The sequence below is a fragment of the Calypte anna genome, chromosome 5 (assembly GCF_003957555.1).
Source record: "Calypte anna isolate BGI_N300 chromosome 5, bCalAnn1_v1.p, whole genome shotgun sequence".
Classification (NCBI taxonomy): domain Eukaryota; kingdom Metazoa; phylum Chordata; class Aves; order Apodiformes; family Trochilidae; genus Calypte; species Calypte anna.
Genome location: NC_044250.1, coordinates 13,977,174 through 14,000,697, shown reverse-complemented (window position 1 = coordinate 14,000,697; position 23,524 = coordinate 13,977,174). Strand labels below are relative to the sequence as shown.

Genomic DNA, 23,524 nt, shown 5'->3' with positions numbered 1-23,524 from the left:
CTGAAACATATTTTGGGTTGCTATCAATTGTTACCCTGTCTTGCAACTGACATTAATGTGTTTGGGGTCTCCTCTGAATCTTTAATGTGCCAGGAACCAGTGAAGATCCATTTCTTTGTTTCTGCTCTGGGACTCCTGGATGGCAGTGAAATGAAGCAGGGGTCTGAGAACTCTTAAGCCACTGCAATATATACTGAAAAAGAGCATGGAAACAAGAGCTTTGTGCACAAAGTAGTCATTCAGGACAGGAAACCTAAATTTTGTTTTAATTAATTTGAATAATTGATCACTTGGGATCAATTTCAATTGGACTGCATCAAAGAATATGGATGGCAAGATCTGTTGCATAGCTTCTGTATCTTCCCATTATTACTTTATAGATAGTTGATTAAACAGTCTTCAAAGGGATTTAGCAATCAGATGGCATTTTCAACAAATCATAATGATTTTAAGGCAGGTACATTTGAAGCTTTAAAAGAAATGTTGGAATAAAAATCATATATTTTTACACTTCCTTAGCTATGCACCTATGAGAACCTTAGATTATTGGAAGAGAACATACTTTAAAAACTAAATACACATTTCAATATGTGCACTGCTTAGGTTCAATCCTGTGAGGAATTGAATCCAGGCTGCTAAGAGTTCTTAACTCTCACAAGATCTTGGTAATGGTGTTCCTCATTGCACCAACTAAAATACAGACCTAATCTTGTTCTTTATTTCTTTATTAAAAATGTGGTAAATGAGGGTGCCCCTTCAGGTTCTTAATGGCTTAAGTGAGAGTTGAATTTTACTTCATGCTTTCAAATTTGTTTCTCAAACCATCTTCAGGTACAAAACTTGCAAGGAAACATTTGCAATCAACAGCCTTTAGCTCACAGTCATTTGCAAATGGTTAATAACCAAGTGCTGATAGTGACTTCTGTAAATTAACCACTTTCCTTATTTTTTCCCCTTGTTTTCTAATTGGTGATCAGAATTTTAGTTTACAATCCTTTTAATGTAGTGTTGTTTTTTTTTAATTTTGATGGCTTAACCCTGAATTCTTTAACTTTATTTCAAAGCTTTGATGCAGACAATGTTAGGAATTAAGTCTTAAATTTTTTTTTTGCTTTATTTAAATATGGCAACATTGTCCTACTCCATCAAGCCCAGAAAGTTAACTCAATAGTTACTGTGCTTACCTGGGACTGAGATTTTAGCCATGGTAACCTGTAAATGTTGTGTCTGGACAGTGCAGCTTTAGGTGTCAAGAATGGGTAGTAATAATAATAGTGGTTGTAGTAATAATAATGGTGATAATTGTGATAATTTATAGTGGGTGATAATTTCTAGAAATCAGAATCTGAGTGCAGACCAAGACTAAAGGTCTTGAGTAGTAATTTTTAATTTTATAGTTCTACCAGTACTTGTAATTTAAGGTGTAAACATCTGTGGTTTTTAAGGACATTCATTTTTTTTTTAAATGGGACTTTTACCTTGCTGGTATCCCTTTAAAAGGCTTCTATCATCCTAAGTCTCTTTACTGATGTTTTCTGTCAACATATGAATGGTTTCCCAAAACGCCTCTCATGTAAAAGTTCCTCTTTGGGAAAAACCCATTCATAATCCCATTCTGATAACTCAGTGATGGATTATGAGCTTCAATTCTCATTTTCTTTTTAAACTGTGTTACAAAACAGTGGCTCACCCCACCCCCTCCATAGGACTGGGACTTAATGGCAAATATTGCTGTGATTTTATGACAGAAATTCTCATTATCAAGCTGTCCTTTGATGCCATGAGCTATGTGGCTGGAGGAGCATAAACTCTGAGGGGAAGCATCATCTCTTCCCAGATAAATAAATTTACCAGGCCTTCCCTGAAGTTTTTGCTGCAGATGTTCACAAATTGATCACCAACCTGAGCTCACATTTTCCTTGTGGTGGTTTGTGCTCTGAAACCTCCAAGTCACTGCTTGGGGCTTGAACCTTCCAGGCCAAGGGATGAGAGTGGGTGGCCACGAGGCATCCCTCTCCCTTTTCCCTTTTCCCCAGTGGGTGCCTGCAGCTAGGGCTGTGTTAGCCAGAGCTGAGAGGAAGGAAAGAGGTTCTGACTGGTGTGTGCAGTACCTGTGTGCATTGCCTACCACTCTGTGTGTTTCACACACCTGTTTGGAGGTTCATTTCTCTGCTGGGTTTGCATATGGGCACTTGAAGCTGAAAGAGGTGGTCCCATTCTTGGCACATCTCAATTTGTCTGTGGCTTCAGTGGTTCTTCTTCCCCTTCCTCACCTCCCTCCAGCATTGTGCTTCTCTCACTGCAGGGCAATCAGAACAATCCCAGAGAGATGGCATTTCTCTCTTCTTTTTTTTCTTGGTTACTTTCTTTCATTTTGTTGTTGGTTTTTTTGTTTGGATATTATTTTTTTTTACTTTTCCTTTGTTTTACTTTTCTTTCTGTTGGTTTCCTTTGCTGACACGTGGTTGGTTAATACAATGAAGCCTGTTATGACACTGTTGTTCTTGCTGCTGCCGCTGCTGCTGTTGTTGATTATGCTGTGTTCCCAGCTAACTGCATGTCTTTTTTTTTTTGTTGTTGTTTGTTTGTTTGTTCTTTTTTTTGTTTCTTTGCAAAATCCCTCCCCTCCACTATCCCTTCACCTCCATCTCTCGTGTCTCCTTGTGACATGGTGCACCTTTGTGACTTGGATGGATTTGATTCTTTCCTTTCTCTGCTCGCCCGCTCTATGCGTATTTCACTGTTTTTGGTGTGCATGGACACTCTGTGTCTGTCTCGTAGCCTATCAGAAAGTTCTTCATCCCCCCTCAGACCTCCGACCTCCCTTTTTCTCCCCGACCCCAAGTCTCCTTGGACCCTGATGCTTGTAGGAACGCCTCCAGGCCTGGACATGTCCTCCAACCAAAGCCAGCACTTCAGCCCAACCCAAAGACGCAGACTTTGCCATCCAAGAGCAAATTGGCCGAAAAACCACTCCAGTCTACTAAATCCAACCCACTCCCTGCCAGCAATACCAACGTCCCCTCTGCCCACAACACCCCTGTGCAGAGTGCTCAGGGCCGCTCACCTGCTGCCAGCTTTAACCCACAGCTGGCTGTTCCTAAAGTGCAGACCAACCCTATGTCTCCTGTTAGATTGCTCCCTTCTAGTACTGACCCAAGCACCAAATCTATCCCCATCATACAGGTCACCCCTCACCCCTCTCCAAGGGGAAGTCCCCTCCCTACCCCCAAGGGGACACCTGTCCATACGCCAAAGGAGAGCCCAGCAGGCACACCCAACCCAACACCACCATCCAGCCCCAGCATTGGAGGAATGCCATGGAGGACACGGCTCAACTCAATCAAGAACAGTTTCCTGGGGTCTCCTCGCTTCCATCGTCGGAAATTGCAAGGTGAGTACTCACCCAGGCTTAGAAGGTTGGTTCTGATCTGGGCAGATATTCAGCAGCAAGTTGATGCCTCTCTAGCTCTGCAAATTTCATGTACTGAGGGCTGAATAGTGGTGCTGAAAATTAAAGTGATAGCATGAGCCAGCCCTGTCCCAAGTAACATGTGAGTAGGCTCTGCCATGCCACTGCAGCTGCCCCAACAGCATATCCTGAGCACTGTTCCCACTCTGGTCATACAGCTCTTACTGTCCCAATTGTGGCTCTTAGAACAGTAGAAAATTTAATTGTCAGCTTCTCCACTTTTTCAGTGAACGTAGAGCTCTGCCATTTCCCCTGTGTCTGTACTCTGCTGCCTCTCTTTAGCCACAGGCTGAGCCTTCTGCTCAAAACAGGTAGTGGCAATAGGCTGAAATTGTTCTGCGTGACAGCTTGTTTGATCTTGGCTAGTGCTTTTTTAACTCCTTTGGTATAAAAATCTCCTTAATACTGTCAGTGGATCCATATCTGCAGGCCTTTTTGAATTTTCAGTCTGTAGAGTGTTGAGATGTGCAAAATTTCCTTCTTCATACTCCAGGTGGCTTTTTGCATTTAGGCAAACGGTACCCAAATTGCATTCATTATCCTCAGGTGTCATAAGCAGATATCTCAACATCCTGTGGTTTTACTGGAATGTGATTATAGAGAATTACTTGGGGAAGTACAGCCATAGAAGAGATATGAATTGTGATGGTCAGGGACATTGTCTCTGAGATGGTCAGAGAACTGTGGAGAATTGCAGCAGTGACTGAGCTACATCCAACTAGACTTTGGAGCCATTGTAAACCAGATGAATTGGCATGGTATTTGGGTCCAACCCAGAAACCACTGAAGCCACTGCAAGATTACATAATGCCTTGAAATGCAGCTCTTGATTAGATGCTGTGATTTAGAGGCATATGTTTAGTGTTCCAATGTCTCAGTCTGCAGAGGCAGTGGACAAATGCAAGAGCATGTAGTGCCAGCATTGCTTCACTGGTATGCCAGCAAAAAATGGACCATGTACTGACTCACCAATTTCTTTTCTCCCTCCCTCTCTTTGGCTTGTGCATGGGCAGTACCTACACCAGAGGAGATGTCTAATTTAACCCCGGAATCATCCCCAGAGTAAGTAACTTGCCAGTACACACTTTATTTCCACCACACACCAATCTAATTTCCTTACGTGGCTGTCAGAAGGTGATGTGTTCCTGTTCTTGATCAGTGTCTTAATGTACTTTGTTATCCTGTGAGTGGGATAGAGATGTGAAATGGTTCTCCTGCTAAGCACCCTGGAAAAAAATCTATACCTCAGTAGTGGCAGTGGGGTCAGCCTTCCAGTAATCACCTCATTTTAGAATCATAGAATGGCTTGGGTTGGAAGAGGCCTCTGTAAGTCATCTAGTCCAAGCTTCCTGCTAGATCAGGTTGCTCAGAGCTCTGTGCAGCCTGATCTTGAATGTTGCCAGGGCATCTAACACCTCTTTGAACAACCTGTTCCAGTGTTTCACCTCCCTCATTGTAAACAATGCCTTCCTTAAATCTAGCCTAAATCCATCCTCTTTTAATTTACAGCCATTATCCTAGTCTTTCACAGCAGACCCTGCTAAAAAATCTTTCCCTCTCTTAAAGACTCCCTTTAAGTACTTAAAGGCTGAAATAAGGTCTCCCCCAGAGCCTTTTCTTCTTCAGGCTGACCAACTCCAGCCCTCTCAGCCTGTCTTCATAGGAAGGCTGTACCATCCTCTTATCTTCATGGCCCTTCCCTATACTGACTCCAACAGGTCCATGTCTTTCCTGTGCTGAAGTCTCCCAAGCTGGATGCAGTACTTCACATGAAGTCTTACCAGAGGGGAGCAGAGGGCCAGCAACACCTCCTGCCTGCTGGCCACACTTCTTTTTGATGCAGCTCAGGGTGCCATTGGCTTTCTGGTTTACAAGTGCACCTTGCTGCCTCACAGCCAACTTTTCATCCACCAGTACCCCCAGGTCCTTCTCCACAGACCTGCTCTCAATCCACTAATCCCCTACCCTGTACTAATACTGGGGCTTTCCCCAGATGAGGTGCAGGACCTTGCACTTGACCTTGTTGAACCTCATGAGGTTCACATGTGCCCACTTCTCAATTTTCTCATGGCTTGCTGAATGTACTGGGTTTGTAATGTGTCCCTTCCCTCTTCTTTCCTTTGGTTATCCAGCAGATCACTCTTGGAGAGTGGAATGGATAATCAATGGCTTGCACTGTCTCTTAACCATGCACTAAAAAGTCTTCCTCTTAGTAAAGGAGAGTTTCATCCTGAGGATAACAATCTCTGCTAAGATAATTCAGAGGAATCTTTGGCCACAGTAGTAAATACAGTGTTAATTCTGGGCAGCAGCCCTGGGACATGCAGAAGCTGTTTCCTCTTCACCAAACTCATTCCTAAAAGCCAGTGTACATTTCAACCATTTCACTGCACAAATGTACGTCACTGCATGGCAGGTTTGGAAGTCCCTGCCAGAGTGCTGCTCCAAACACTCCCTAATATATGCAGCAGATGCCAAATTGTTCCTTTTTATTTTCACAGCTTGTGTTTGTGCACCCAGCGCCCATAGACTTGCCCTGCCAACCAAGGCAATTTGAGTTTTTTGTCAACATAGTTGTGTGAAATATTCATGAGTCTGAATAAAATTTTGGGCCCAAAGTTTTGTAATTGGTAGTAATGGTATGGCCTTCACAACTTTCCCCAGATACTGGAATTATCTGGTGTAAGATGGACACTCTATATGTAATGCTGCAGAATGGAGAGGCATAAAGGCTCCAGGAGAGGGAAAAGTAGGGAATAATAATAAAGTATAGCAAAATAAATCCAGAAGAAAAATGGAATAAATCATGCTTTCAGTACTTTGGAGCATTTACTTATAGAGAAGCATGAGAGAATTTCATAAAATGAACACTTCCTTATCAAATAAATATATGATATTCTAATCTCAAATGTTTTTAAGGCTGTGAAGCAGAAAAGCTTCAGAAATTAATCTCCTCTCCATGCATATATGTTAGTGGAAGGCTTTCTCTTCATTTATTGCCTTCTCTGCTTCCCACTTACTCTTTAAAAGCTGCTCTAGAGAAGTAGTGCCCATCATTTGAGGCAGTTTGGATGCAAGTCAAAGCCTAAGGCCCTTTTTACTTTTTTGTATAATTGCCAAATTAATGAGTTCAGTTGGGCTGCAGCCTGCAGTAAACATAATAAAAGTCATAAAAAATAATGAACTGGATTATATATTAACGATAGATGTCTTGTTGTTCAGTGCCCACTTCCATGTCTTGCTTCTTCTAGTATTTTCTCCCTTTCTGTAAGAAATAAAATATACTTATGAAGAGCTGTATTAACCTCTTGGGCTGAATGGTAAAAAAATATGTCTTTGCTCTGATACTGCATTCTTGAATACACTGATTCATTTAACAAACCTGATGATTAGGTAATACTTTTTGACATGTCTGGGTAATGCTATTCTTTCTCCTATGAAAAAGCCCTAGAAAATTTGTTAGGGATGACATTTAAAGAAACATAGCTCCATTTGACTGAGTAGAAATCCTCTTACTTGTGCCAAGCAGGTGAACCCCTGGAGGTTACAGATTCATGTGCTCAGGGACAGACAGGGAAGACAGTGACACTTCTCCAGAAAACGATGCACTCAGACACTCCAAAAGTAGGAAAATAAACAACAGTATAGCAGTGAGAAGTTCAGTGTGAATTAATAAAGCACCAGCCTGCATATTCATGCCAGTCTAGTTGCTTTTTCATCAACTGGACACCTAATTAGTTTCTCTGGAGTAATCTACATGCCCAGCCTCCCACACATATCTTCTGTCTCCCTGTCCCTTAGGAGGTTTGCCATAACAAGAGAAGATTATTAATTTTAAGTACATTTTTTTGCTGCTTACAACCCAATCTTCTGAGATTGTTCAGGGAGCTGAGAATCCTTGACTTATACCCATTTTTAACCCAAGTTTGTAGCACTTAACACCCTCTAAGAGGAGGGAAACCTTTATTCTGTCATTTTACTCCAAAGCTGCCCCCTCTTCTTTGGTGGGCCTATTCCCTGGGTGTATGAGCACAGCTTGTTCTGCTGGTCTTGGAGAGAAGAGCCAGTGCATGTGAGCTGTGGCTTGATCCTATTCATTCCAGAAACAGGAGAGGCCACCAACATCTATTCCATCTCATGCAACAACAGCAGAATTATTTAGTGAACTTCAGTGATGTACAAGCTGGAGCTGGTGAAGGCCCAGGGCTATGGCCCAGGCTCTCTGTGAATCTTCCACTTTAGTATGGCTGACCTGCAATTAAATATGCAGACTTCTTCCAGGCCCAGCTTCTGTGTGTGACATACACTGGGCCCCTGGAGTCCATAGAGCCAGTGCCAGCCCTGATTATGATACACTCAAGCCTAAGACAACCAGCCATTTCAGATGGATAACCAGGTGCTAATTTACTAATGAGCACAGACCCTTTACATGCAGGGAGCTATTGCCCCAGCTCTCCAGGGGCTTGTGGAGTTGTTATGGTGTGTGCAAGACACATGAGCTAATTAGTATGTAATTTTCTTTCACACTCTAACCCTGGCTCCTTAACAACCCATTTAAATGAGAGGCCCTTTCTCTTTACTGCTCCCTATGCTAATCTCTGGCTCTCTGGCTTAGTTACAGCTGCCTATGAATATTTTAGGGACTCACAGTTTTCTAGCCCACTTTATTAAGTAGGGGACACTAGTTTACCAAATTGTAAGAGAATCTTTCTGTGCTCTTGGTTTTTGTTGCCTGCAGTAAGTAGAAGCAAATGATTATTTGCACAGTTGAGCTGTGATCCTTTCTACTTTGTGCATTGTGAGCAGTGAGATGACAGTTGTGTGATTCACAGAACACTCTGGAATGGGTAGTGAGTGCATATTGCTGGATGCTGCTGAGGTCAACCTTTGTTCTTCATGCCAAAGGTCTAGACTTCAAATTAGTTTCCTAGTTTACTCCTCTCTCTCCTAGTCTCTGCCATTCTGTATTCTGTCTGAGTCTGAGTCTTTGCTGTGGAAAGTGAATCTACTAATAATTCTCCAGCTGTTTATTGCTTTGCTGAAAACCTGATTCACACTAAGCCTTTTTGCAGATGGTTCTCCTTGTCTGGAGAGCTTGTCTTGCACTGAGTGGTGAATGTCCTCCAAAACAAATGAAAGCCTATTGATTGCCATACTGCAAAATGGACTTGTTCTGGCAGTATGAAGTATCCTGTGGAAGAGGCCTCTTGGTGGCATTCTGATACCATACTAAATTCTTCCATACTAGAAGATGGCTGATTTGATGGGAATTTCCCCTGAGGTTAGGTTGGTCCATCAGTTCTTTGGCTATATCTCATCTGCCAGCATCTTCTCTCCCCTCAAAACCCCACCTGTCATAGGTGCTGCCTTCATCTTCTGGGTAGTGTCCTCCCAACAACATTCATGTCCTTGCCTGTTTAATTTAAAAAGGAATGCCAGCAAAGTGAATTGAGGTGGTGAAACAATAAGCAAACTTGAACATTTGCTGATACTATCAGTGTGAAAAAATGAAGCAATTTAATTTTGTGATGGTACCACCCTCTGATGCTGAAAGGAACTGTGAAGCTGGACTGCTGTCAGTGGAAAGCCTGCACTGTGTTTAGCATGGTGTTGAGATCTTCTCTCTTAGAACTAAAAATTAATTCCTTTGTAGGATGGCCAGAGTGTACTCATTATACAGACATGCTGAATGGGACTGATGAATGGGACAGTCTTTTTCCTGAGCCTCTGTGTAGGAGTGGATATCACTCACTGACAGGTTGGAGGTCCAGGGAAACCTACACCTTGCTTTAAAAAGCAAAATCCCGTGGCTGTACTGTTAGCCCAGCAACAGACCTTCAGAAAAGGAACTTTCCAAGTCCTAGAACACCAAATGGGTTGAAATTGGGTGGTAAGAAACTCAAATCTGTGTGTTACCAGCACCCACATACTGTCACAAGAAATGGAGAGATCCCTGGAGATAAAACAGAAATGTGTCTTCTGGCATATTTGCAGTTTATCTGTGCAGTATAAGTTAGGATTTTGGCTCAGTTAAAAGAGTTACCATTGCTCTTGATTTTTCACTGGTGGCCACAAATGTTGCCAGAATAACACAGTGTGGTCCCTCACTTTAACAATTTTCACTAAGTGAAACTTTCCTCTGGGTGTTTTCTTGACACTTTTTGCCACCTACTCTTAGTAATGGTAACACATCTGGAGTGGTAGTGAAACTTCCTTCTGTGTTTTGTAGTATTTTTTTCTATCTGTGAGTATGTAAGAAACTGCTCAATATTCTAAATATTCTTTCTTTTCATCACATCAGGCTTGCCAAAAAATCCTGGTTTGGTAACTTCATCAATCTGGAGAAAGAAGAACAGATTTTTGTGGTCATAAAGGACAAACCACTAAGCTCCATTAAAGCTGATATTGTCCATGCTTTCCTCTCGGTAAGTCACCCCCTGCCTCTGGGAGGCATTGCTCATTTCCAAGACATTTCTTTGCCATAAAAGACCCCTGGGCAGGGTCTCTGTTCCTTCAAATCATCCTCTGTAGATTTAATTTACATGGCCTGATGATTCAGGCCTCCACTGGACTCTTATCTGTACTTCTAACTGTAGATAATACTCTCTAAGGGGAGAAAATATTTCAGCCTTCTCCATGTTGCCAGTGCCTGGAGTATTACTGCAGCTGGAGAACTCTGCTGGTGTGGTATCAAGACTGATTTGCTGCTTTGTCTGACCTTACAGTCACCACTTGGGCATCTGAATGGGTCTCCCCCTGCTGGGTATAATGCTTTAATGAGACAAAAATCCTGTCTCACTTCTGCATTTTTTACTTTAAATCTTCAGTTCAGTAAGGCAGAAAGTACAGTGATTTCCTCTAGTGAACAGAGTACCAGTTGCTGCAGATGTGGTTTATTTACAGTCTGGGAAAGCAGAGGGAAAATGTCTTTTTTTCACTGTCTAAAAATAGCAATGAAGAAAAAGTCAGCACAGTAAATTTGAGACCAGGTAGTTCACAACAAAGTAGCTCACAACATAACAACTTTTTTTTTTGGTACAAATAAGAGGACACTTAATTTCTTCCATTGTTTGATGAATTGATACTGTTTTCCACAAAATACTGCACTCCTTTCCAGTGTCTATGATGCTGCAAACAATTTCATCCCAAAAAAACAGCCATCATCCTTTTACCTGAGCAGGCACACAGGGAGCAAGTGCAGTGCAGTAGCATGCACTGGTATCCAGCTCAGATTGGTTTGGAGCAGCCATGTGACTGTATCAGTTGCATGCATTCAGCTATGCTTGTGGGTTTGTATTGTGGTGTAGTGTGCTCTGGTGTCTGTATTGGTGATCTGTGCACATCTCACACGTGTGGGTTGAGGTGTGTTGTGGTCATTTGTGTTCACACCCTCTGAATCAATTCTTACAGCAAACTTCAAACCAAAGTGCATTGTCAGAGCCTGCTAAGTAAGTCCTTAATGTCAGCTTCCCAGAACTCATCTTCAGTTTTCATCCTGAATTAGAGGCCAGATTTCCAAGTGATTTGGGTTGTGTTTTTCTTTTTTTAGTCTGTTCTTTTATGAAGCCATAAATAGAATATGTGGATGTGAAATTTGGGCAGGAATTGTGAACAGTATCTAATTGAAAATTAGGCATTTGTTGAATTCTGCCACAGGTCTGCAGATACAGATATGGGATGATACCAGAAAGCTCCTCAAAGTTCTTTTACATATTGATAGGAGCTGTGGTTTGGGTAAATTATTTGCAGGCATGCTCCTCTCTCTGTGGATATCCCAGGCACTTGTCTAAGTGTCCACTCCATGTCCTGATGCCTATTTGATATCACAGAACCACCAAACAACTGGGGTTGGAAAGAACTTCAGGAGGTCTCCTGCTCAAAACAGGATCAGCTATGAGGTCAGACCAGGGTACTCAGGTGGTTCTTTATATCCAGTCTTAAATCCCACTGTCTTTTCTGCCCTCTCCTTTAATATCAGTCTTTCACTTTGCAATAGGCATTTCTCAAAACTGGAAGATGAGTAGGAAAAGAAAGATGGAGTATATAAAGTTGTGGAATGTGTCTAACTGTATAAGCATGCTGGGAATTCCACCAATATTCAACCTTTAAATTTAGGTCAGTCTTATAAGGAGCAATGCAGTCTTCGTTGGTGCCAAGCAACCTACACTCTTACTGATTTCACAGGAACACTCTGTGCATTACAAAATCAAATCCAAAAGCAAATTCAGCAAATCTCACGCACTCTGGAAAGGTGCATTTTTCTAAATAAATAATTCCCTTCTTCTACTATCTCCTTTTACCAAATTTTTTCAGATTCCAAGCCTCAGTCACAGTGTCATCTCACAGACAAGTTTCCGTGCAGAATATAAGTCCACAGGAGGTCCTGCTGTCTTCCAGAAGCCAGTGAAGTTCCAGGTGGACATAACATACACAGAAGGAGGAGAGGCACAGAAGGAGAATGGGATCTATTCCGTTACTTTCACACTCTTATCAGGTAACTATGGCTAATCTCTAATGGGGGTGCAAGCTGGAGGACTGCAAAGCGAGCTCCTCCAGGGGAAAGAATATCACTGTCTTGACCACAGGGGAAAATTCAGATGGGGGCAAGAAAGGTATCAGGAGCAAAAATGGTGTTGATAGTGATTGAAATGCTGGGATGGAAAGAGGTGATGACCTCTTGGTCACCACCATGATTAATGCTAAAGTGGCTGCTCTCTGCATCATACTTCAGTGTCATCCTGTCCTGTTTAATGGTTTCACTCAAAGGTCTCAGTGACCTTTGGCACTGTGAGGACACTTGAGGTTTCTTGCTTCTGAGAGAAACTTGAAATTGCCCTTTTCATCTCGGTGGCCACATGCACCTCACAGGGGTCAAAGGAAACAACCAATAAACCCCAGCTTTTTCCTGCCTTTACAAAAGGAATCCAGAAGCCATTCTTCCACCACAGTCCCTGTTAACGTGGGGTCTGCATAACAGTTCCTCAAAGCCATGCCTTCAGCTGAAGGACAGATACACTGTCACTACACTCCTGGGGACAAGACTGAAAGGAAGATGCTTGTGATCCTTCCACTCCAGCCTGGGTTGGATGAGGATTTGACTCTCACTCCTCTGATAGCCATTTGTTCCTCTTCTCTCCTTACAGGTCCAAGCCGTCGTTTTAAGAGGGTAGTAGAAACCATCCAGGCACAGTTGTTAAGCACACATGATCAGCCTTCAGTGCAGCAGTTATCAGGTAAGTAGTTTCTACTGTTGAGCACCTTGCTTCAGCAGGGCCAGGAAGGTGAAGTGCCTCATTACCAGGAGGCTGAGGGAGGCCATCCCTCTGCATACACCAAGAAAAGAGCTCCATTGAGACAGAGCAGTAATTCCCTGCACCCACCCTACTCCTCCCTCTCTCATTCCCACTCCAACACATTCCCCAGTTGAACAGCTTCTGCCCTTCTCCCACCCAAAGAGCCATTTGCCCACTTCCCCATCAAAAGCTGCATCAATAGATCTTCCAGATTTCTCTGGCTTCAAAATCTCCCAGAGCAGGGACATGCTCTAGAAGATACCTGTTTTTCAAACCTTTCAGGCATACTTTAGAAATACCCAACTTCAGACAGTCCCAGATTAAAGCTGAGAACTACTTTTAACTTAGCCATTAACAGCAGCATTTTTAAATGGTCAGATGGTGGCTATCAGTTCCAGTAGTGTGGTCAGATTTTTTGCCCTATCCTGTGATAGCACAAATCATATACTAAGGTTCTTCAAAAGCTAAATTTTACCTATTGTTAAAGTAAAATTTAGTTCCTCATGGTAGCAAAGAAAGCCTTACATGTGTGACCCTCTGCAGTGACATCAGTCTGAAGCTACAGGCAGCCTGAATACAGAAATTGGCCTCATCCCACCATTATGTAGCAGATGTTCACTCTGGACACTGGTGGTGACACACACAAAAATAAACATCAGTCTTAACTCTTCTGCTCCTTAAAAGGACAGAAGAAAGGAAGAAGATGAAAATTAAAAACTTAAGGAATCTTAGCTATGAGGAGTATTTTAGGGAAGGAAAAATGGGGTGAAGCAGAAGGAATATACAGATACAGGGGAGAAAGGCAGAGAGCAGAGACTGCAGGAAGAAGGCAAAGGGACAGGAGGAGTGGGAAGATGATGAAGAGGTAGTAACTAAATAGTACATGCAAGGACCAAATTCTATGTCTGACCCTTGTGTGAAACAGCAAAGACAAAAGTAGAGGAATGAAGTCAGCATTACATCCTGCTCTTACATCCTAGAAATCCCTGGCTCATTACACATATGGGTTACATCCTTCTGGTCTAACAGTGTGGCTTTAACAACTAAAGATCAAATAACTCCATCTAGAAGAGTGTATGCTCACTACATGACAGGGAAGTATACTCAGTTAAGGAAATAGTATTTTCCACTTTGATTTTGCCCTCCAGTACTGCCTGGCCCTCTGCATGCTGGATTGTGAGTGTGCTCAGCGCAGGGGTTATTCTGTTAGGAAACAGGAAAGGTGAAGATTCTGATTTTTTTTCTCTAGAATTCTGAAATTAAATAAAACTCAAGGAAGCAGCCAGAATTTTCTGCAAGCCCTTCTTCTTGGTAAATACTGGAGCCAAGTGGGAGTGAGGGGGTATTAGGTAGAACAGCATCCTTTGAGTCTAGTTCAGATTACCCCCACTGCATGAACAACATTCAAGCATCCCTTGTTTCTTAGGGAAAGATGTGTATCCGTACTTTCTGTAGAGGAAAAAAATGTTAAAAAGTAAATAACAGGGTGATCTCTCTTACCTTCTTCACTCTAGTATGTGCTAGATACTGAGGCACTCTAGGAAGGCCAGGAGCCTCGTGCACATTTACTATGTGAAGCAAGATATAGCTGTAGGAAAGTCATATTATAACAGGAATAAAAATCATTCATCTGCCTGAGGCTCAGGTAGAGGTTAAGGGCAAACTGTGCTGTGAGAAATTTGTCTGACTTACAGTTTTGCTCTTTTTGGAATGAAGAAATCATATTAGAGATACAGAATCTTTTTCTACTGCCTAAAGCTACATGAGAACATGTTGGACTAGCAGGAAAAACCCAGCCTGATCTTCAGTGCCCGAGTGGAATGGATAACTGCCCCTAGAGCAAAATGAAAAATGAAAATGAAGGTCTCTTAAAAATTAAAAATGAGAATTCCCTTGGCCAAGTTATCCAGACAAAACAGCTCACAAATTATTATTATTATTATGCTAAATTATTCAATATCATATTACCTGATTGGATCAGGAATATGCAAATGTCTTGAAACAGAGAAAGAGTTTAACCTGAAAAAAATTAGTTTGGAGCTGAGTACAGGGAAAAAGAAAACAGGAAGGGGAATCAAAATTGTTACCAGGAAGAGATAACCTGTGCGTCAGGGTAGAGAGGCTCTGTGGTTCACAACCCCAGCCAGAGAGAAAGGAAGGGGAAATCAAAGAATAAAGGGTCAGCAAGAGATCACATTCAACCCCTTGCTTAGCTGGATACCTGCAGCTGGGAAGATGTGTGCAAGAGCTTCCTAGAAACTGACATGGAACTCCTCAGCATTTGTTACTAGAAACAAGGCAGATTATTCTCAGTTTCTCTTCTTCCATATTCCCAGCCCTGAACACCTCACAGGAACTGTGGTGGCTGGACTCCCGTTCAGGTTCATGGTTTGAAGATATCCTGTGGGCAGTCCACTGCTGCAACAGAACAAGCTCAGGGTTCACTTTGACTCTCCTCTGCCGTGGCTCTGCAGGTCCTGCTGGCTCTAACCAGCAACACAGGCCCAGCACTGGAGATTTTCCTAGCTCACTGTGTGCAGACATATCCTCTGTGTGGCTGTCTCCCCTGCCATGCAGTTCAGATGCCCTTACAGATGGGAAGATGAAAAACATCTGTGAAAGATGTGAGCATGTAAAGTAAGACCTGCAGAAGGGGAAGACTCAATGAACACAGCATAAAGCAGAACACTAAGACCTAACAAGCATTTGGCACTGACAGTCATGCTCTCTCCTGCTTCTCTTTGATCTATTATGCAGCATGCCAGCCCACTAAGCAGGCTTGCCTGGGTTTCAGAATGCACTTACCTCTTTCTCATTCCTCCAGCTCACAACAGTGTTTGTAGATGTCATGTTGCCCCTGCATCTGTGTTTGTGCATCTGTGTGAGCCTGATATATACCTGATTTAGGCAGATGTGTTTCTGTGTCACACTTGAGCACCTTACCCCTTCCCCCTTGATATCCCTCCATTCACTTCCATTTTTTCTTCCTAAGACTGGCTGTGCTTATTTCTTCTGACATACTCTAAATTAGGAAAATTGCTTCCCTCCCTTACCTGAATGTGTGTAAATAAATGAAATTTATCCCCAAAGTGCTAAAATCCACTCTCCAGTTGGGCAAATTTAGTGCAACACATCAACCTGCTACCTTACTGTTTCAGGACATTAAACCCTCTGTGCCATTACTGCTGAGACAATACCAGGTCTACATGACTGGCACAGGACAAGTAGCTAGCTGTTCATTTTTGTTACTAACTAGAAGCCATCATGTGGAACCAGGCAAATCCATGCACCAAAAAATATTGAAAGATGTATCCAAATGTAAGACCTATGGAACTCCTCACTAAAGCAGGTTCTGAATGCAAAGAACTTGCAGCTGCTTCTCTTTCCCTGAGTACTTCTTACTCAGAGGGAGGCTGAACTGTAAGAAATATTTTCATGAGGAACCTCAGCAGGCTCAGGAAACTTCTGACCTGAAGGTGGTGAGAGTGAGGCAGTGTTAAGTGTTCTGTATGCTTGGCTGTCACTCTTGTATGTGTGGCTGCTGATGGAGACAGAGCACTGGATGGCCTTTGGTCTCAACCAGGCTGGCTATCCATGTGTTTTTGTTACTGGTATCACAAAATCCATTATCCCAGCAAGGCCATGAGAGGACAGTCCCTTTTGGGGACCATTGCTGCCTTTGAGAGCAGCTGGCCTTGTTTCTCATTCATGTGGTGCTCCATCCAGGAGCCATACGCTCAGAATCTCTACTCAGGTAACCCCTGGGCAGGTCTGCCCTTTGTTGAGATAGAAGGAGCTCTCTCCATTGAGAGAGAGAGATCATTTTGGTAGGAAAAGACCTTTAAGATTATCAAGTCCAACCACTAACCTAGCACACTGCCAAGAACACCACTAAACCATGTCCTGAATTTCAGTGTTTACCTGTCTTTTCAATGCCTTCAGGGATGGTGACAGCCTCTTTCAGTAACTGACAACCCTTTCAGTAAAGACATTTTTTTTCTGATATCCAATCTAAACCATCCTTGGTGCCACTCGAGGCTTTCTCCTCTTGTTTTATCACTTGTTATCTGGGAGAAGAGTCTGACCCTCCCCTCACTGCACCCTCCTTTCAGGTAGCTGTAAGGCACTTCAGGTATCACTGTAAGGCAGTGATAAAGTCTCCCCTTGGCCTCCTTTTCCCCAGTTCCCTCAGATGCTTCTCACAGGGCTTGTTCTCTAGACCCTTCACCAGCTGTGAGCTCCTTCTCTGACCTCACTTCAGCACCTCAATGTCCTTCATGTGGTGAGGGGCCCAAACCTGAACACAGTATGAGAGGTATGGCCTCACCAGTCACTTCCCTTGTCCTGCTGGCCACTCTGTTTCACTGTTTCTGATACAAGCCAAGATGCTGTTGGCCTTGGCCACCTGGACACACTGCTGGCTCATTGTCAACCAGTACCCCCAGGTCCTTTTCCTTGGGGCACCATTCCATTTTTCCTCAAGCCTGTAGTGTTCCACGGGGTTGTTGGGGCATATGTACTGGACTTGGCATTTAGCCTGGCTGGATCTCAAACAGTTGACCTCAGCCCATCAGTCCAGCCTGTCCAAATCCCTTAGGGAAGTAAACAACTCAGATTAGTGCCTTTGTTTCAACCCAGCACTCCTCTTAAATAATAATCTGTTTTCCTCCAGTGCCTTTGCACAGAAGAGTAATAGAAGCAGCTAGTGAGTAGGGACATGCAAAAGCCATCTGTGACCATTCATAGGGTGTCAGGTTTTATATTCCTAATATTTGTTTGACTCTGGGCTTTGTTTTTAAGTGTGGGGTGCTACATATTATTATTTTTCCTCCATTTTCCCATGTTCTGGGCAATTAGCAGTACCAAACCAGTCTTTATAACTTTTTTGTAATAGATTTTCTATTTTATTATATTTACTGGCTTCATGTCAGATTTTAACCACTGGCATCTCAGAGCATCTCAGTGTTGCTGCTGGCAGTGTCTTTCATCAGCATCAACAAGTGTTTAGAGACTATATCCAACTTCAAAATAGGGCACTGCAAATACTTGATCACTGTGTTGATATTCTGTATATGCACCCAAACTCTCTTATTGGGCTGATGTACATCTCAAAACCAAAACACATTTATGTGGCCCCCCCAAAATTTACTTGATTACAGATTTGTAAATTCTGTGTGTTTATTTTCATGGCTTACAAGAGCTGTAGGTTGGCTGATTTTCTACAAAAAAAACCCCCAAAATTAGTAAGAAACTTACAGTTCCCAAATCTGTGGAGGAATTTATTTCAGGACAGAAAAGGGAATAAGGAGTAAAGTGTTTTGCAAGGTAAAATTCCAGCTGCAGACTCAAAACAGGGCTATACAGATGCCAGTTTGGAACTGGACTGCACATCAGTTTAATCTGGGACTCATCCAGGTCCCAGGTTCATCATGCTTCTTGCGTTCTTATGCAAGCCTTTATGTCTTACCTCTCATATAATGTCTGAGGCAATTACTTTGTGTTGCTGTCATTGTTCCCACCTACAAAAGCTGCCATGTAATGCTGGTTGGATTGGCAGAGCACTCCAGGTTTTTTTGCTGAACAGCTTTAATATTACTACTGATCAGGTGTCATTAAAATTAACTGAATAGTCCTGAAATGAAGTATGTAGAAAAAATCCAAGCTCTCCAGAGTTATGATATTGCATTTCAAATAAGCACCCAAGGACTGGGGAGCCCCTGTCTCAATGGTAACTACCCTGAGACAGAGAAACTGGTGCTGGTGGCTCCCCTGACATCAACTCCCTTATGGGAAATGTTTGTAGAGGACTATGAGCATCTGACAGGAGATGCTCAGTGCTTTCTGGGATCTGGCCCTGGATTTGGAGATCTCAGAGGAGCAGCTGTTCGGGTCAGATTTCCTGGGCTGGGAGAAATCTTGATCTCAGAGGTATCAGAAGCATCATAAACCAGGCAGCTTGACTATGGAATTTATGTAGGGTGAAAATGCAGAAATTAAAGAATAAAGAAAACTGGGGGGGAAAAATCAGCAGAACAGTAGTGTTTTTAAAGGATTCAGAGCTTGTTTGCCCTTTGGAAGGAAGGTCTTATTTTAACCAAAGCATTTGCCATCTGTTAATGAACTGAACTGGGTGTCATTTATAATGTTTTGGTCAAATCCAAAGCATGAGTGACTGCCAGCAAGCTCTGTGAAATAAAGAATTGCCTTATCATCAGAAGCATTGAAATCTGACACTGCCACTATGCTTTAATTACAAAAATTAAACTGCAGACTTTAAAAATGCAGTTACATGATCCATGAACACTTCTTAGACAGCTGAAGGCCTTTGGGCCCTGGCTTTATTCACCTCCATAACACCTAGGTCCCACAGTCACTGGGTAATGGATTATTATCCTTGAGCAGAAGCTGACTGCCAAGAATCTATCTACATTAGAATGAAAATTCTGCTTTAAAATGATGACATATTTTATAATATAGAGTATTTACTAAAGCAGATGTTACAATATGATGGAAATGAGAGAAATATTAAAGTAATTATTAAAACAGAGAAGCTGAGGGCATATTAACTCTGTTAGTCTTTCAAGAGATGTGGTATCAGCTGCTGTTTCTGGCGTGCTCATGTTTTCTGTGCCTTAGGAATGAGGTATAACCAGCCTGATCATATCCTGGAAAAACATTAACAAGAAAAATAAATTCCTGTGCAGTTCCTGGGACTGGCCATGGTAATACAGAGAATACAAGTTATAGTTGAGCATAAAATCTTTAAGACAAGTTAGAGATTTTATTAGTGTTCCTTTGATATTTTCCATCATCTTGTATTTTACTAAGATTTGTGTTTCTCCTTATCCACTGAAACCAATTCTACAGTATGAAAATATAGTTTTTTAGGAACAAAACAGGATACAGAGCCCAAGATGTTACACTTTCAAAAAGCCTATGTTACAATGCTTTATTCCTGTTGTAGAATTTCTGTAAATGTAGTTTGTCTTCTAATGTATGAAGACCTGCTATAAAATTAGCTTTAAATTAAAAACTGAAAAGAGCTGTGCTGACTGCAGATGGCTTAGAAAAGTATTCTGAAGTGTTAATTTAAGGAGACATTATTATTTTTAGTTTATTTAAAGTAATAAGGAAACAGAAATACGGGTTTCAGGAGAATCTCAGTAAACCAGACACAATATTTACCTACTCTGACATTAGCCAGCTACTGCCTTTTTTGTTTCCAGACTGCTGGTCACTGTGTGTCCAAATCAGTCTGGCTAACTTGAGGGGAAAATTCCAGCTGTTGGAGGTGGGAGTCAGAAACAATCTTTCAGTCATATTGGAGACTTACCTTGCTCTGATGTGTTTTTCTTTTTCAAAGAGTAAGTTCTGCTATTGATTGGGAGAATGTTCTGAGTTCTGCCACTATAGATCTGTGTTACACTGCATGACAACAATGGCTCAGGCTAGGACGGGGCTGGACAAGGAACCATGAATAGGCATGAGACAAAAAACTTCTCCAAGATATAAAGAAATAAAACCAATACAAAATCTTGGCTGGGACTTCTGGTTGTTGGCTCAGTCAGCAGCCGTGGGCACTTCTCAAGGCATCATCAGGGAGAATTATATTTTGGGAGCTTAATCTGCCTTCACTCAGTCAGATGAGCCAAAAGTTAAACTCCTGGCCTCTCTGACACCTCTGCTACCTTGTTCCAGTTCTTGGATCCTCTCTTCTCCTTCCCCTCCCTCCTTTTCCTGGCTTTGTCTTTCTCTCAGTCTTGTGCCTTTCTGAGAGACCTTCCATGAGTATCATCTCCCCTTGACCTCTGCCTGGCTGCCTCTGGCCTTGGGGATGGAGAGCATGCAACTGCTGCTTAGATGCTTTGACCAGTGTCACAGGGCCAAGCACCTGTCCTGCCTACTCCATGCTCTTCTACCATGGGTCCAGATTACCCAAGCTTAATCACCCCTTCCCTCTTTTTTTGAAATTACTTTTCTTCATAATTAAGAGGAATGCTGAGAAATTATCCTTCCCTCTCACCTGCAGACTCTTCAGCAGACAGGGAGTAGTTAGAGCTGCCTAACAGTCAGGGATTTTCAGCATATGTGTGCATGTTTCCAAGTTATCCATTTCTTGAACACCTGAGTGTTCATTGGGAGGACAGGCAAGAGGAGATCTGAGACTGAACCAAGTGCTTTAACTGTGACCTCCTTGCTCAGCAGTGAGTGGGTGCTCCACATAGCCCAGCACTCACGGATGCAACAATTATGATCCCAAATGCAAGGGAATCCTGGCTGGCAGATTAGATCTGGCTCCCCAGCAGGTTCCCCATGGAAGTGTCCAGCAGGGCTGCTCTTTCTGCTTTAAAGCTGACATGTAGAGCTCCTTCTGCTTATCATGCAGTCACTCAGAGATTGTGGCAATGGGAGCTATACACAAAGTGGACAGTAATATCTTTGGGCCAGATTCTGCCACCCTTTCCAGAAGTGATTCTAGTGCATGTGAATAGTGGCTTTGAAAGCAAAAGGGGTGAAGGACCACACATGAATGAGAAAGGAAGAATTATGCTGAGGACATGGATGTTATCCTCTGGTCTAAAGGATGTTTCTGAGCTGTGTACATAGCCTTTCTCATTCCATGTCCAAAATTGCTGCATTGTGTACATAGATCAGCTGGCTGGGCATTTCCTACTTGTTGCAGGCTCACTTGCAAAGCTGGCCAGGTGACACAATGTATTCAAGGCTTATAGTTTGTTATGTGGTGGCAGAGTATTTCACACATCTCAGAAATACCTAAAACAATGATAAAGTGGTGTGTGAAAGCAGCAGAACTGAAGCAGCATGCACTCCCAGTCACAGGGCCAGCTTTGCACTGGCATACAGTGGGTGGCAGAATTTGGCCTGTGTTGTGTGAAGACGAAGATGTATTTATGTTTCCTGCTTCAGGTAATGATGTGCTAAGTTACTACTTTATGCACAGAGGTATGGAAACCTTTTTTTTATGTTTTTCCCTCCCTCCCTCCTGTTTCCGTTCTATGATCCAGACACCACTAACTGTATGGAGTTGATGACTGGCAGACTTTCCAAATGTGGTAAGAACTTCCTTCCCTTCTGCCTTTTCTTGTTCCCCAGCCCCTGCTGAGCAACATAACAACACGCTGTGCTGTCCCTTCCACCTCTTCCCCTTCCCTCTCCCTGCTCTCTCACGCTCTTTTCAAGACTACCCCCCCGTACCAGCCCACTCTGTCTTTGGCTTCCCTGCTGGACACAAGCACATTCCCCTTACTCTGTTCCTCCTCATCCATGCACAGATGCACAGGCTCTGCCACAGCTTTCCCCTTCATAGCACAAGTGTCTGGTGTTGCACTTGAGATTCCCTCCCTCACCGTAACCCAGGCCAGTGATTTTCTTTTCCTTTCATGTTTTCCCCTCCTCTTTTGTTTACTTGCCACCTTTGATTCATGATTCTTCAGTCCCTTTTCTGCAGTGAAGCTGAATGCTGCCTTCCTAGCTGCTGTCTCCCTTGGTTTCCTGCTATTTATTGAGACAGGATTGTTATGTTATTTATTTCCCTCTTACATCCACTCCCTTCTTCCCCAGATATCCTTGGGGTAAGAAGCTTTTACATCTTCCATAAGACACACTGCATATTATCTGTCAGTCACTTAGCCAGTGTAAATTGTCCTGGTTCCTCTCTGGTCTTGGGGATGGATGTTGTGTCTCCAGCTGGAGAAGTAGTGAACCTATTAGAGATGAAGAATTTTGTTAGGAATGAGTGAGGGAAAAAAGAATTTCCTGCAAAACTTGCAGCTCTAGTTGTGTGGGGTTCCATTAATTTGGGTTAACTTGTCCCTTGCCTTCCCTCCCCTCTGTGCACACATGGACTGTGTTCTTTCTTTGATTACCCATGCCCATACTGACTCCTCCAAACACAGTAGTGAAAATACCCAAATACCATAAGAGAGATTTTTGTCTTGTTTAACCTGGTACAGAAAGATTCTGTCTAAGAGAACTCTGTTCTCTTTAGATTTTCATTCTGGTTTCTAGGTTGAATTCAGGTATCTGTGAAAGGGAACACTGAAGAAGTTCTGAGCTGGTACCTCCCACCAACTCCCACCCAAGAGATGACTCCTGTGTCATCTCTTTGTAAACCAAGGAGAGTTGTTCTGGAGCTGCTGTGGAATCTGTAGCAACAACAGAAAATCATCACAGTGGAAATGAAATGAGGTTTATGTCTGTGTAACTGAGGCTGAATTTGGCCCATTTCTTGTATTTCAGATGATCTCTTTACCTTGAAGTTGCAGCTTTGCTGGTGAGAGATTTTCTTTTGCTCTGAAAGGAGCTCATTTGATTTCTCATTGGAGTTTTCTGAGTTACACTATTTCTCATCTCTTCAGGAGGACTCACTTAAGTTGCAGGCAGAGCTCCAGCTTCTCCTTGAAAGCATCAGACAACAAATCCCTCTTCTCCCTCAAGCTTTTGTTTCTTGCCTGGATCTGGACTTCACATTGTACAAAGATACTAAAATGCTGATTCTCCTGATCGCTTGCAAGTTAATTGAGCTGAACAGACAACTGCCAGCACTCTGCCTTGTGTAGACAGAGAGCATTAATGCATTCTGTAGACAGAGAGCATTACACAGGCCCTGCCACAGTGTCAGCATCAGTCCAACAAGGGACAAAGAGGACAAGTTGATAGCCAGCAGGGAACCTGTTTTGTGGCAGCTAAAGCACAGACAGAAATATATGTCCAGAGAAGAGAGAGGATGTGTTCCAGG

The 23,524-nt window shown here is 42.7% G+C and overlaps 1 protein-coding gene across 2 annotated transcripts in view; it reads left to right on the top strand.

Moving 5' to 3' along the window:
• Window positions 1-23,524, top strand: part of BRSK2 (BR serine/threonine kinase 2) — a 297,765-nt gene that overhangs the window by 263,771 nt on the left and 10,470 nt on the right. Inside the window, exons 14-18 of one of the 2 annotated variants that reach the window (XM_008504684.2) lie at window positions 3,187-3,394; window positions 4,486-4,534; window positions 9,774-9,897; window positions 11,786-11,966; window positions 12,616-12,705. In XM_008504684.2, coding sequence (XP_008502906.1) covers window positions 3,187-3,394; window positions 4,486-4,534; window positions 9,774-9,897; window positions 11,786-11,966; window positions 12,616-12,705 — 652 coding nt within the window. Of the gene's footprint in view, window positions 1-3,186; window positions 3,395-4,485; window positions 4,535-9,773; window positions 9,898-11,785; window positions 11,967-12,615; window positions 12,924-23,524 lie in introns of those variants that run through there. The other variant, XM_030451156.1, reaches the window with a different exon arrangement.